This window comes from Rattus norvegicus, chromosome 3 (genome assembly GCF_021556685.1).
Source record: "Rattus norvegicus strain SHRSP/BbbUtx chromosome 3, alternate assembly SHRSP_T2T, whole genome shotgun sequence".
In the NCBI taxonomy this organism is placed as follows: domain Eukaryota; kingdom Metazoa; phylum Chordata; class Mammalia; order Rodentia; family Muridae; genus Rattus; species Rattus norvegicus.
This window is the reverse complement of record NC_141536.1, coordinates 46552157-46565774: the sequence shown is the minus strand read 5'-3', so window position 1 is coordinate 46565774 and position 13618 is coordinate 46552157. Positions and strand designations below refer to the sequence as shown.

At 37.2% G+C, this 13618-nt stretch overlaps 1 protein-coding gene across 1 annotated transcript in view; it reads left to right on the top strand.

Moving 5' to 3' along the window:
• Kcnh7 (potassium voltage-gated channel subfamily H member 7) overlaps positions 1-13618 on the top strand; it is a 479251-nt gene that overhangs the window by 433177 nt on the left and 32456 nt on the right. The window contains 3 exon segments of the mRNA NM_131912.1: positions 8034-8286; positions 11197-11402; positions 12062-12143. Coding sequence (NP_571987.1) covers positions 8034-8286; positions 11197-11402; positions 12062-12143 — 541 coding nt within the window.

Sequence of the window (13618 nt, the reverse complement as noted above, 5' to 3'; positions counted from 1 at the left end):
AAGAAATATTTAAATTTATAAATATTTAAAATAATATAATGATTGTATTTCATCTACCTGAATATTTCTGAGGAAAGCACAATCCCTGTGAGTAGAAAAATGAAGAGAGCATCTACTTGAGACCTTTTATTATCTACAAAATCGGTTACTAAAAGTGAACGGGAAATACTTTATGCATTATAATACTGCTAGTAACTTTAGAAGTCCAACCTGAAAGACAACTAAACAAAAATCAGTAAATTCTGGACTAAGTTTGGAATCTTAGTTTTTCCACAGAATCCTCTAATTGTTGGATCTTATCTATGTTTGTAAAATGAGACTACTGAAATTCTGTTACTCCACATAGTGTTGAAGAAATTTGGTTCTGAAATATAGCACAGGCGAAATCTTTCTAGGACCATAAAACTTGATTCAAATTCAAGAATGTATTTTGAGTGCAAGGTTATATTTTGTGTCATTGCTCCTGTTACCTGGCAGATTGCTCTTTCTGTCCCTTACTATGTGAGCAAGATTAGGTCATCTACAATCAATCCATTCAGAAAAAAATAACAACAACAACAAAAAAAAAACTATTTGCAGTATAACCAGCAAAGGGGGCTACAATTACACTCTTCTCATTCCTTCCTTTACTATTTCTCTCAATTAGTTGGGGAGGCATAAAAGGGGAAGACTCAGAATGTGCCCTTGAGGCTGCTAGTCCTACTTATAGCCCTCCGAAATTCTAATGGTTTCAAGAATTCCTTTTGAGGTCACATCTCAGGAATCATGAGGCACCCCTTGTAAGCTAAACTCTGCTGAATTAACAAAAGACTCCAGAGCCTGGGCCATGAGAGCTTGTAAGTATAAAACAATGATTCCTTTCTGCCCACACATCACCCTCATTCCACACTGTTAACCCTATCTTCATTGAGTCATATTGAAGTTTAAGTGTCCCTCAAAATAGGAAATGTCCTAACAGTGGTGCTAGTTGGAGTATAAAGGGAAGGAAGAGGATATGAGAAGAGCACATTCTTTATTTTTAAGTCATCATTGGTGAGCCAAGACTGCTTCAGGACCTGCTGCTTTGTTAGCCACGTCTAAGTATCTAGGATAGGGTTTTGTATCTTAAGTAACACAAACTATTTACTGAATGCTGGCAGGTTACACGCAATACATTAATGAATTTTCCCAGTGTTTATAAATGTTTCCACATTTCTGAATTCACAATCCTCTAATTTCCCCAACAGTTTGACAAGGAATGACGGCCTCATATATTAAATGATTCCTTGTTTTTATCAGCTACATAGAGGTAGAATACAAAAGTAGATGTCAAAGCAATTGGAGCTTCACACTAGGGTAATTGATGTGTATATGTAGAGCTAAACCTACTTAAGGGTTCACTTATCATAACCAGTGGTTAAAATGTAGCAATCAACATGTATCCACTAAGGAAACATAAAAGGCGTGTGTTTCCTATTTCTTAGTGCCTAACTGTAGAAATGATGTAAGAGGGGGTGACCTAGAGATTACAAAACACATTATGCTAAGAGATTAGCTTCCACAACAAAATAAAATGTAAGGTTCGTAGACTCGCAGGTTGCTAAAGATTTATCAAAATCTCAATGCCCACATAAAAACAGCAGTTCGGAAAATGCTGTCAAGTTGTAAAGCTGTACTCTAGGGCAGAGACTTAAGATTTAATATATTACTTGCATAATGCGTTTGATAATCATGCTGGAGGATTAGTACTTCACAGGGAGTTGCTAATTTGTGTTTTGATTAATCCTAGTTTGTCAAGATTTAAGTATATTTAATGACCCAGAGAATTTCCCTAGGACATTTCCTAATGACAGTTAACACAGACACCGAAGTTGTCCATATGATTAATCTGCTATTTAGGGAACCATTTGCCTCAGTCAGGCCGCCTTGTAAATGTGCTCTCTTCAGCCTGCCTTTGGAAATGTTCCCTTCTACAGGAACACTGGCTGAAACGAATGAAAAGCCACTGGTTAGAACATACAACAGCCTCCATGAGCCTACAGCATACAAGGTAGACAGTGTGTGTTAGGGAATATATTCAGTTTTTTTCAGAAAGTGAATTCAATGGTTTGAAACATATGAAAGAAGGTTGGGAAGGGTTTGGGGTAAAAATAATTACATTATTGATATTCTTTTAAACAGAATCTGGAAAAATATAATCTTCGTGAGAGTGTTTCTCAGACAGAGATAGAAAGCAACAAATGTTGAATCTTTTGTCCCATAGAAGAGTAACAGTTTGCTGCCAATATACTATGAAAATTATCTTAATTTGGAAATATTCTTCTATGAGGTAAAATTTTATTAAGGAAATAAATACCCCACCTATCTTCATGGAAGATGTTATAATAATGACATATTCAAGCATTTTCATTAACAATATTTCTGATTAGGAATTTTTTTTGACTCAATGTCACTATTGCTTTAGTTAGGATTCTCATTGCTATGATGAAATACCATGACCAAAAACAAGTTGAGGGGGAAAGAGTTTATTTGACTTATACTTCAAAGTTACTGTTCTTCATTGAAGGAAATCTAGACAGGAAATCAAACAGGGTAGGAATCTGGAGGCAGGAGCAGACAAAGAGGCCATGATGGGTGCTGTTTATTGGCTTACTACTCATGGCTTATTCAACCTGCATTCATATGACACCAGCCCATGAATGGCACCTCACACAGTGGTATGGGCCTGCCCACATCAATCACTAATTAAGAATATGCACTATAGGCCTGCCTGTAGCCTCATCTTATTGAGGCATTTTTCTCGTCTCTAATGACTTTAGCTTGGCCAAGGTGATATAAAACTAGACAGGTCATCTATGATATAATTCTTTAATTATATTGTCATCAGAATAGATCAAATTTCTTTTTCATAGTGACCCAATATATAGCATTAAGTGTTTTATTGGTATTGATGTAAAAACTTATATGGAGGATTTACTAATTTAAAAGTTTATAACATTTTGATTAGTATATATATTCAAGTGAGAAGCATCAGGTCTGTATCAACTTCAACCTTCACTCAGCTGTAATTGCTGTAACACTTGTTTAGTTTAAGTACAAATAGCAGGAAGATATTTTCAAGCCATTAAGAGTGTATTAGAATATACAACTATTAGGGAAGCTACCATGAAAGCACATGCCTCTGAATTCATCACAGATCGCATTTCACAAATGTTCATAGGGTAACAATTTCCCCCTCCCTTTAATGGTACTACTGCATTATTAATGGGTTCTTTATGTTCAAAGATCTTTACGTTTGGAGTCCTCAAGTAGTAAACTAAAAATCCTGATATAATAGTCACAGCAAGTGTTTCATATTTAAATGGGAAAATTCTTATACAAATTTTTTTATTATGAGAATCATAGATTTTTATTCACATATTCAAGTAAAGAGAAGGCAAAACACAAATGGCTTTACATCGTATATGATAAAGGTATGTGGTTTCTTCCAACACAGAGCAAACTTTTCTGCAACATTTCAGTCTTAAATTTTTTTTTCCTATACCAGCAGGGTTAGAAAAATGATGTTAGGACTTCAACTGGACCACAAATTAACTGATAACTTGGAGTTTCAGTAAATGACCATTGTAATTAAAGTGCTCACCATAAATGTTCTAGTTTATCAGGAGACCACCGTGTCCAATTCTGATTAAACCTGTAAGAATTATGTTTAATCTATCATGAAGACTAGGTAGGTACATTTTCAGAACAGGTTTTATTCACTGTGATTATTTTTAGTGTAGTGTTTGGTGCTATTTAAGTATTAATGCAAGTAAATACATGAATATATATGTATACTAAAAGACAAGAACTGACTTTCTAAGGTACAAGCCATGACACTAATTGTGGGTGAGGCCTCTTAGTCTTTAGAATTGGATTCATTCAATAAAGCAATAGCTTCAGATGTACAACAGACAGTGACACGTACCTTAGCAGCATCCAAATTTGACAGCCAACAGGGCACCATCACTAAGTCATCTGGTGTCCTTGTTTGTATTTAGACAGTTCACACTCCAGTTCTTTTCATCTATTTCAACAGGGCCTGCTAAGATGTTCATAGACCCATGGTAAATGAAAAGATTCTAATTCAGGAAGTTTAGCAAAAAAAGCAAGCAGAAATGAATGACATATTACGTAGGAAATGAAAAATGCAACCCAGATGGAAATAGTGAATTGGGGTATCTTGAATAAACACCTACTTATTCCTCATGTTTAAAAAATATTTTTTAATGATCCAAGCCGTTAACTCTCCATTTAAAAAAAGTTATTTCCAAATTCTAAAACCACTGATCCACTTGGGTATTCCAAACAATGGGGCTACTCTGAGATTCAACAAGTGAATTTCAAGCCTTACTCAGTTTCACCTGATGTGATTAAATTCGATAGCTAAAGTCAAGAGCATTGGCTCTGTCTCCCGCTGACTGCAGTCTCTGCACCTGTCCTGGGCAGCACAGTAGAATGTCCCTGCTGGCATGGGCAGAGGTGAGTCAGCTCCAAGAACATGAGGATTGGCTCTACCCCTTGCCTGGCTGTGGCATTGGGTGAGTTGGCCAGGGCAGTGCTGCAGAGCTCGCCTTAGTGGTGAGGGAACGGGAGAACTGGCAGGCTGATCAGCTCAGCTCCTACACAGGCACAAATCTAGGGCTTTGAGTTGGACCACCCCAACATCTACCCTATCTATGAACTGCTGGAGTCCATGAAGTGGTGGGTCCTACAGATCAAAAGCTGCATGATCCCCATGACACCGGGCAACAACAGGATATCCAAGAGGAGTCCCAGTAAGGATCCAATATTGATAGAGTAGCAGAAGCCAGAGGTCTCGAAACAAACCAATAACTCAGTGCAATGAACATTTGCAAGCAATGAAGTGTGAACAAAGGGGTGTACTGTGGGTCTAACTATGACAAACTACAGCGTCCACAATGAGATTTATGAGATTTTTTTTCTTTTTTGAGGGGGAAGGAGATTGCAAGAGTGAAGGGTAGGTACAAAAGGGCAGAGAGAAGAGTGGCATTGGGCTGCATGATGTGAAATTCACAAAGAATCAATAAAAAGTTAAATGTTAAAAAAGGCAGAAGTTAATATCACGTGAGACTTCTGTATGCAGGCAACTGTCTTGCAATGACGGTATGATTGACACCTGTGAGAAACGAGGTTCTGCAGCATCTCTAGGTGGATGTAGTGCTTGGCAGTGGAGCCCATTCTAGCAGGATGAAGACTGGAAGTGAGACCACACAGTGGAAACTTTCCCAAGTGACCTTCAGGTGCTGCAGGGAGTTCCAGGATGACAGGGATTCTAAATTATATTTGTAATGTCCTCCATCAACTGACTGCTTTCACTATGAACCTAAGACAAGCTCCAGCAAAGCTTAAGCCCATGTGAACCAGAACACGTAAGAAATAGGAAATAAGATTACAGGGAAATGCCGTGGAAGGGATCCACACACTAATGATGCTCGAGTACAAAACATTTAAACACTGCTCAGTGAACAGAGAACAAAACTACTGAAAGAGAACACATCTGTTATTTGGAGGAAAATATGTACTCAGATTTTTTTTAAAGAATGTAGAAATACATTGTGAGTTGAATGGGTAGTTTACATATGTTACCCTTTTTAATTATGGCCTCAACTGACCCAAAGTTGTGAAGCAAATGTTGTTAATTTTTTTGAAAAATAATATATTACGTTGCAGAGAAATAACCACAAAACTCAGAACTGGCAAGTAAAGGGTCAAGAACTTCAGTCCATGTAGTGGAACTAACATGGACCAACACATAGCCCCTATGACAGGTTTGAAAACCGGAATTGCCATCTCTGCCTCATCTATCTTCCAAATCGAAACATGCCTCCAAAAGCGTGTCAGCAGACAAACACACAGAAACACGATGGGATGACTATATTTATGGGTATTTTAAGGAATATGGCAGAAGCAGTTATTTTAAGGTCAATATTAATATTCCAGTTGTATAGGAGAAATAGCTTCCCTCACTTGTGTTTTCACACAACCAGCTATATTGAAAGACACTTTACCAGCTATATTGAAAGAAAAAGGTCTAATTTGTTATTTGGAATAGTGCTCCATTTGTCTATATTTGGGGCACAAGTTGTCACTTATGAGTTATGCTGAGATTCCAAAAGTGGCTTTCAAGGGAGAAAAAGGACACATGCAGAAGCCAGTAAACACTGGTATTCTTCTCCTGTATAATCCCCAAGGGAAATCACACTGAATTCAGAAAAATAGTGTCCAAACTAAGGTTGTCTCCAGCTTGGACAACTTGCCAAAAAATTCAATGCAACCATTTCAAATGTAGATGATAGAAGACCTCAGTTATCCATTGGTTCCCTGAGGACAACTAAGTTTATGTGGGGCCCCATCAGACGGATGTAAGACCACTAGGTTTCTGAAGCAGAACCGGGCAATTGCTGGCAAGTTATATTAGAGAGGTTCAGCCGAACCAGGCAAACTGGGAGAAGTCTACTCATGCAGATGAAGCCTGAAGTTATAGGCAAGGGAGAATTTGAGGATGCATGCTCAGAAAGTCTTACAAGTGGGAGGTTTGAACTCTACTGGATCCAAGTCAGGTCAGGTTAACAGAAAACCTCCAGGGTGAAAGGGTTAGCAGTATGGAATTGAGGAAGCAGAGCTCGTGCTTGGCATACTATTTAGCAGCCACATAGGTCAGTACTGTGAAGACTCTAATCTTGGAGCAGAGAAACATGGGTGGGTGAAGTGACTTGCACAAGAGTCAAACTGTGGCAATTTCTATAGATTTTCTTCCAAAACACACTTTACTCTCTGTAGGTGAAGAAAGTAAGGACAAAAAATTAATAATAAAATACTAATGTGGCTGCAGTGCTTCATATTTGTTAAAAAAGAAATCCTTTCCTGTTACACCATAGTCAATTTGGCAGCTCCATTAAATGGTGGTTTAGTTGACGCTGGATCCCTGTAGCTGTTTTAATATTTCAAACCCTGACAATCGTAGTTTGACTCAAATATAACTCAGTTTTAGGTTTATAGACTAAACACATCTGCACTGTCTTATAGCTGAATTTATTATTGCTTTTGGTTAAATTGAATTATATATTAAGGTTGAGCCGATAAATATCAGAAAAAAGGAAAAATCACCTAATGAATGATCACCCTGTAACTGTTCTGTACAGTGTTCCCCCCATCCACTCTGAAGTATACTGTTTATACTTGCAGGGGAAAGTCAGTATAGAACGTAAAACCTTTGTATGATGCCCCAGAGAATAAGACATAAAGAGCTAATGGAGGGTGTACTGATAATTTTGTAAAAATAACTTTACTCCATTCAAATCGAGGGACATTCATCAAGAAAAGTTTTGTTTAGCCTGTTCCTTAGGTTTTAAATTAACCAGTAAGCTTTCAAAAAAATAGCACCATTTCCATTACTAAAAATTAAACTTTACTTTCAAAGTACATCAACTGTTCGCCTTTCATTTCCAGTGTTTGTCAAAAATTCTAGTGTAAATAATGTGTACAGAAAATGCAACTATTCCAAGTAGAGTTGGCTAAGAACTTTGCTCTGGTTATGATATTTGCAAATGCAATAGCTGCATCGACTTAGATGTAGGTCCATGGTGGACATTTAAATTGCCTTGAAATCGCTTCAAAAGGTGTCTCATCTTTTGAGTCACATTGCCTTTCACCAGTCTCCTATTGATTGTCACGTTGCGTTCTACCCAAGCACGATATGATATGACATGCCCTAAGGCAGAGGAAAGGAAGCAATGAGACATGTGTAGACATATTAATGAGACAGCGTTTGCCTTGAGTTGACGATCTGCAGTTAATTCACAGGATAATATGGAGTTCAAACTCCTGACGTGTTTATCAAACCAAGTATTCACTAAGGGATCTGATGCGTTACATATAGACTCTTGTGGCAATTACTGTACCTGCAGGACTGTGAGCAAGATATAGACTTTATTTCAAGCTGAACTGTCCGGTGCTCCGGTAGTATCAAACTCTCAATTGTTTCCTTTCAGGTCTTAAAGGGATTTCCGGAATGTTTACAAGCTGACATTTGCCTGCATCTAAACCAGACTTTGCTCCAAAACTGCAAAGCCTTTCGAGGAGCAAGTAAAGGTTGCCTCAGAGCTCTGGCAATGAAGTTCAAAACCACCCATGCCCCTCCAGGAGACACCCTGGTTCACTGTGGGGACGTCCTAACTGCACTGTACTTCTTATCCAGAGGCTCCATTGAAATCCTCAAGGATGACATAGTGGTAGCTATTCTAGGTGAGTGTTTTAGCCTGGGATAATGACAACTTGATGTGGGAGTAGTTGCAACCAATCATTACTTTAGAATGACAGATTAAAAGACTGGTTGCTAAGGAGTCTAGCGCTGATCATTCTAAAGCTTTATTTCAATTCAAACGTATATCGAATTAATCTTGCAGAAATGTCTTTTCTGGTTGTCTTCATTTTTGTTTACTATTTAAATACCTTCATGACTCTCTTCAGCTATGTAGACATTGAGGCCAAATTGAAAAAAAGAGTCAATTTTTTTTCATGTGTGGTCTTGACTTTGGGGTCGATCCCTTAGCATCTTAATATGAAATATTCAATGTAGACATACTAATTAACATGTTTCTACAGTAGCATGAGATAAGCATATATCTAAATAAATTTCATTTACTTACTATATGCTTAGAAAGGAAATTGGAGTCCTTGTAGAATGAAGTTGTGATTATATTTTCAGGACTAGGGATGATAGGGTACAAAATGAGTAACACGTGGTTTTGTATGTAAAGAAAAGTCCATGTTTAGTCTAACCTGTCTCTTTAAAAACCACCCCTGCTTATATGAACTCATAACATTTCTTTGAACTGTTAAGGTGATGGGAAGAGAAACAGAAAAAGCCAAGTCTATTCTCATTCTCTCTGGCTACATAGCTACAGGATCAAACTCCGTCTCCCAACAGCAACACTACCTCCACTGTCTGTGAAAATTAACTCTTTGTCCACAGATTTAATATACGGTTCCACTAAATATTAGGCATGTGGGCCTGGAGGTGTAGATTAGAGGCAGAGACCTTGCCTCGCACAGTAAAGACCCTAGGTTCAAGCCAATCTATCAATCTTTCAATTGATATATGCAGTTGAACGGTTTCTTTTCATTCAGCTCTCAGAGCTCACATCTGAGCATTAACTCAGAGTAGTATCTGTTCATTGTTAGACAGAGCCAGAGTCTGGCTCATTGGATGCCAAACAAAGAGGTTTAAATGATTCCCTTGATATTTTGATAATTTTGTTATGATTACAGTTTTTTTAAAAAATTCCCCAAATTGAGATGGTGTGAACTTTGATTCCTAAACCAATAAAGAGCCAAGGAATAAAAATAGTCTAAATCATCGTCTCAAGGGAGCGTTTTCTCTGGGCTTGGCACTGACAGCTTCTCTTGGTGTGTTACCATGGAAAGCAGAGGCTGATCTTCAAGCCAGCCTATCATGGCTTCTGGATGATCAACAACTAGTCTCTGTGCTTAGATAACAGTGACTATAGAGTGCTTCTCACTTCCTTCTTGTTCATGTACAGTCATGGAAGGTAATTAAAATAAAAGCACAATGCTATTACCGTTCAAAGCGATAAAAAAAAGTCTAGACTAAGCCATCCAAACTAAGAACTTCAAGAACTTCTACTTTCCTGTCTTCATTTCCATGTAAGTTAACATTAAAATTATTATTCATTCTTCCTTTCAAAGGTCTATAAGTGTTTATTTAAACCATGCCTAATGTCTTCTCTCTAATACAATTTTTACATATTGATACATTGCTTTTGACTTTTTCTTAAGTTCTCAATTTAAAATAAGAACATTCAAACACTTTCTGACTTGTTAGAGTTTTATTTTCATTAAACATCCTTGATAGCTCCCAAAGTTAGAGATATAAAAGCTAACATAATGCATAGAGGATTTTTCTTTTTTAATCTGAAAAGAACCTTGAGAATATGAGAAGAAATTACTGTTTTGTATTTTACTGCTACTAATGACCTTTAAAAGTGACTTTATAAAATACCCTACCAGTATTTACTAAGGGCATATGCCACACAAGTACCTTGATACTCAAAAACGGAACAATGGCCATGAAATTGGAAACTATTGGAGGATTCGATACTTAGGCAGATAAAGATATTGATTCTAATGTCAAAATGAATGGATATTAATCCTGCCTGCTTTTCTTTCCTCCACTCCACCCAACCATAAAGTGATGTTGTGCTAATAAGTTTACCTCTTTAATCTTCTTTCGATATTTACAAATATTGGATAATAACCACATCTTGGCAAAATTATTTTGTGGTTAGTGTGATAATATACACAAACATTTGACACAGAGCCTGGCCCCTACATGGTCCTCAGAAAATACACTGAATGTCAGACAGTACATGGTTAGGCAGGAGTGATGGAGAGCTGAGAGAGAGGACCACCGTATTTGTGGAAGAACAAAGGACACAAAGTTTCAGAGCAAAGAGAATGTGAGCAAAACCATGATTATATTTAGAGAGGACAACGAACTAAATACTTTAAGCACATGAATATATACATTAAAGGCAAATCCAAAACTGGTAACCTGAAGGAAAAAAGGTACATTGATATCACTTGACCATGTCATTGAGTGCTGAGGAATGGTGGAGCTGATAGTTAGCAAAGGCTCCAGACAGGATCCTGCTCAACAGAAAGACCATGAATCTAACTCATTTTAGTCCCTCAAATTCCTGGACTGACAGCCTCAGAACTCTTCTATCTGGAAGTAGATTTAGAAAACCATATAGCAAGATCCATAACTAGCACTCGGGGGTGTAAGAAAATAAAGACATTCTCTAGATTTTACATGTTTAGCAACATAAAGAAATGAAAAAGATTATAACAGAACCAAAGATTTATAACAGCAAAGTTACATTCAACAAACAATAGGTCCAGACATGGAATTTTGCTGTCCATGCACCAGTTGGTATAGGATCTCACATTTGAGATCTTTGGTCCAATGATTTGTCAGTTGATCAGTGTCCCATTCTACTTTTATGAAGAAAAAACATAATTAATCCCTTTCTTTTCTTCCCATTCTTTCTTTTGTTCTTTCCTCCTCCTCCTCCTCCTCCTCCTCCCCTTCCTCCTCCTCTTCCTCCTCCTCCTCTTTTGGTTAATTTTTAGGAAAAAATGATATCTTTGGAGAAATGGTTCATCTTTACGCCAAGCCTGGCAAGTCTAATGCAGATGTGAGAGCGCTCACGTATTGTGACCTGCATAAGATTCAGCGAGAAGACTTATTAGAGGTCTTGGATATGTATCCGGAATTTTCTGATCACTTTCTGACAAATCTAGAACTGACTTTCAACCTGAGACACGAAAGTGCAAAGGTAGAGATCCAATGTTGATCCGCGCATCTCTGAAATGCCATTCTAAAATCTCCCAAATGCTTCTGAAAGGCAATTTACTGCAGCAAACATTTATCAATATTAATTACCTAGAGAAAAGGCCAGTTGAATATTGAAACTAGTAAATTATAGGGTAGGAATTCAATCCTAAAAGATGTTGAATTATTTTAAAGGGTCAAATAAATTTGACCTTGGAGAAATTCTTATTCTTGGTTTATATATACAGATTATTTGAAGGAAAATGAGTGATTTTAAGGAATTGTTAATTTTCAAAGTTTTTCTCTACATGCTAATGCCGGATCCTAATGTTCTTTTTTTATCTTTATTAACTTGAGTATTTCTTATTTCGGATCCTAATGTTCTTAACTTATAGCTTCTACACAACATGGTTCCCCCAATAAAATTGTGAAACTACTAGAATCAATCAATCTGTTTTACTATGAATCTGTTTTACAATTTAGAGGCACCTTTCAAGCAAAAAAAAAAATGGTAGCTATAGGCCAAAAATGTAGTTCTTGAGATTTAAAGGGTTGAGGGGATGGCACAGTAAGGAGTTCACTGATCATGCATCATCTTCGTGTTGCATAACTTTCTATGTTTATCTTTGAGCTCCATTAACAAAGGCTGATCTTTTGCTTCAGTCCCAATCCATAAATGATTCTGAAGGGGACACCTGTAAGCTTCGAAGAAGGAGATTGTCCTTTGAAAGCGAAGGCGACAAAGGTAATTAATTCATTCTACTTGCAAGGTTTAATCTACAGCAGATGGTGACTAGCTCTTCCTGAGTAAATGCTTCTGATTACAATACTGAATTCAGTTCATGCTTTGATAGGATAAGGAGAATCGCGTTAGTTCCCGAACTAATAAGATCGTTTCTTCTTTGGGATTGATATCTTTAAATTGCATCACTCAACAAAGCTCCTCCATGACTTCAAGGACAACAGTAGAGAAACAGGGTAAACTGGTTGAAAATAAAATCAAGTTAGTGATACCTATGACTAACTGTTTGCAGTGGAGTGTTTTGGATATAAGATTTCTCACTTCAAGTCAGGAGTTCAATCCCCACACCAACACCACAAGGATCTATTATGTAGAAGAAGGCACAAAATAGAACTCATCTTCCCTAGGGCATGAGGTGACTCCACCCTCAGTCAGGAACAGAAACGAGTGCCCTCTAGTAAAATCAGTCCAGATACAGACACACAAAAGTGTGCCTGGCAGCTGAGACAAAGATTTGATGAAGAAATTTGCACTTTGGCTCCTGATGATATCAAGAACATGGTAGTCTTTTCTTTTCCAGCCTCACAGCGACACATTGAGAAAAATTTTCCTCATGAATATTCTTTGTTTCATGTCTGTGGCTCACCATGTGTATAAATGTGTAAAGAAGAAAAAAAAAACCCTACCAGGATTGGGGATTTAGCTCAGTGGTAGAGCGCTTGCCTAGCAAGCTCAGGACCCTGGGTTCAGTTCCCAGCTCTGAAAAAAAAGAAAAGGAAAAAAAACAAAAACAAAAAAACAAAAAAAACAAAACCCTACCCTCTCCTGGTTTTTACGATTAGGCTGCCTAGTCAGTGAACTTACAAAATCCTCTGCCTCCTATTGGTGGAAATACATGAAATGTCTCAACATTTTTATATGGGTTATAGGGATTAAATTCATGTCTTCATGCTTATGAAACAAGGACTTTATAGACAGAGCTCTCTCCTGAGACCTCAGAGTTTCTTAAAATATCTCCTGCTTCATTTATATATAATATACTCTTTCTCTCACTAATAGCATATATATTTTTTTTATTTCCTCCTCTTCTCATTGGGGAATTACAGAAGAACAGAAAAGCTTCAATAATTGTGAATCCCACGTGTTATTTTATGTCTACTTAGACTCTCAAAGGCATCTCCTAATGCTTCTTTAAAATTCAGCTCCTTCTCAATACCTACTGCTTTACAAATGTTCACACCATCCAAATCTATTCCACAAACATAGGTAGGGTCTTAGCTTGTCAAACTATGCAGAATGCCTAGAGTTACTAAGGCTTGTTATTGCTATTTCTAAAATCTTTACTTTCAAGACTAGGTGCCCATTGCTTCATAAATATCCATCTCTACAACCATAATCTTGAGCCTAGATATCATCATCTGCACCCTTAAAATACTAAACTAGATTTTAACTAACCCACCTTCCCGTGTAAAATTTAC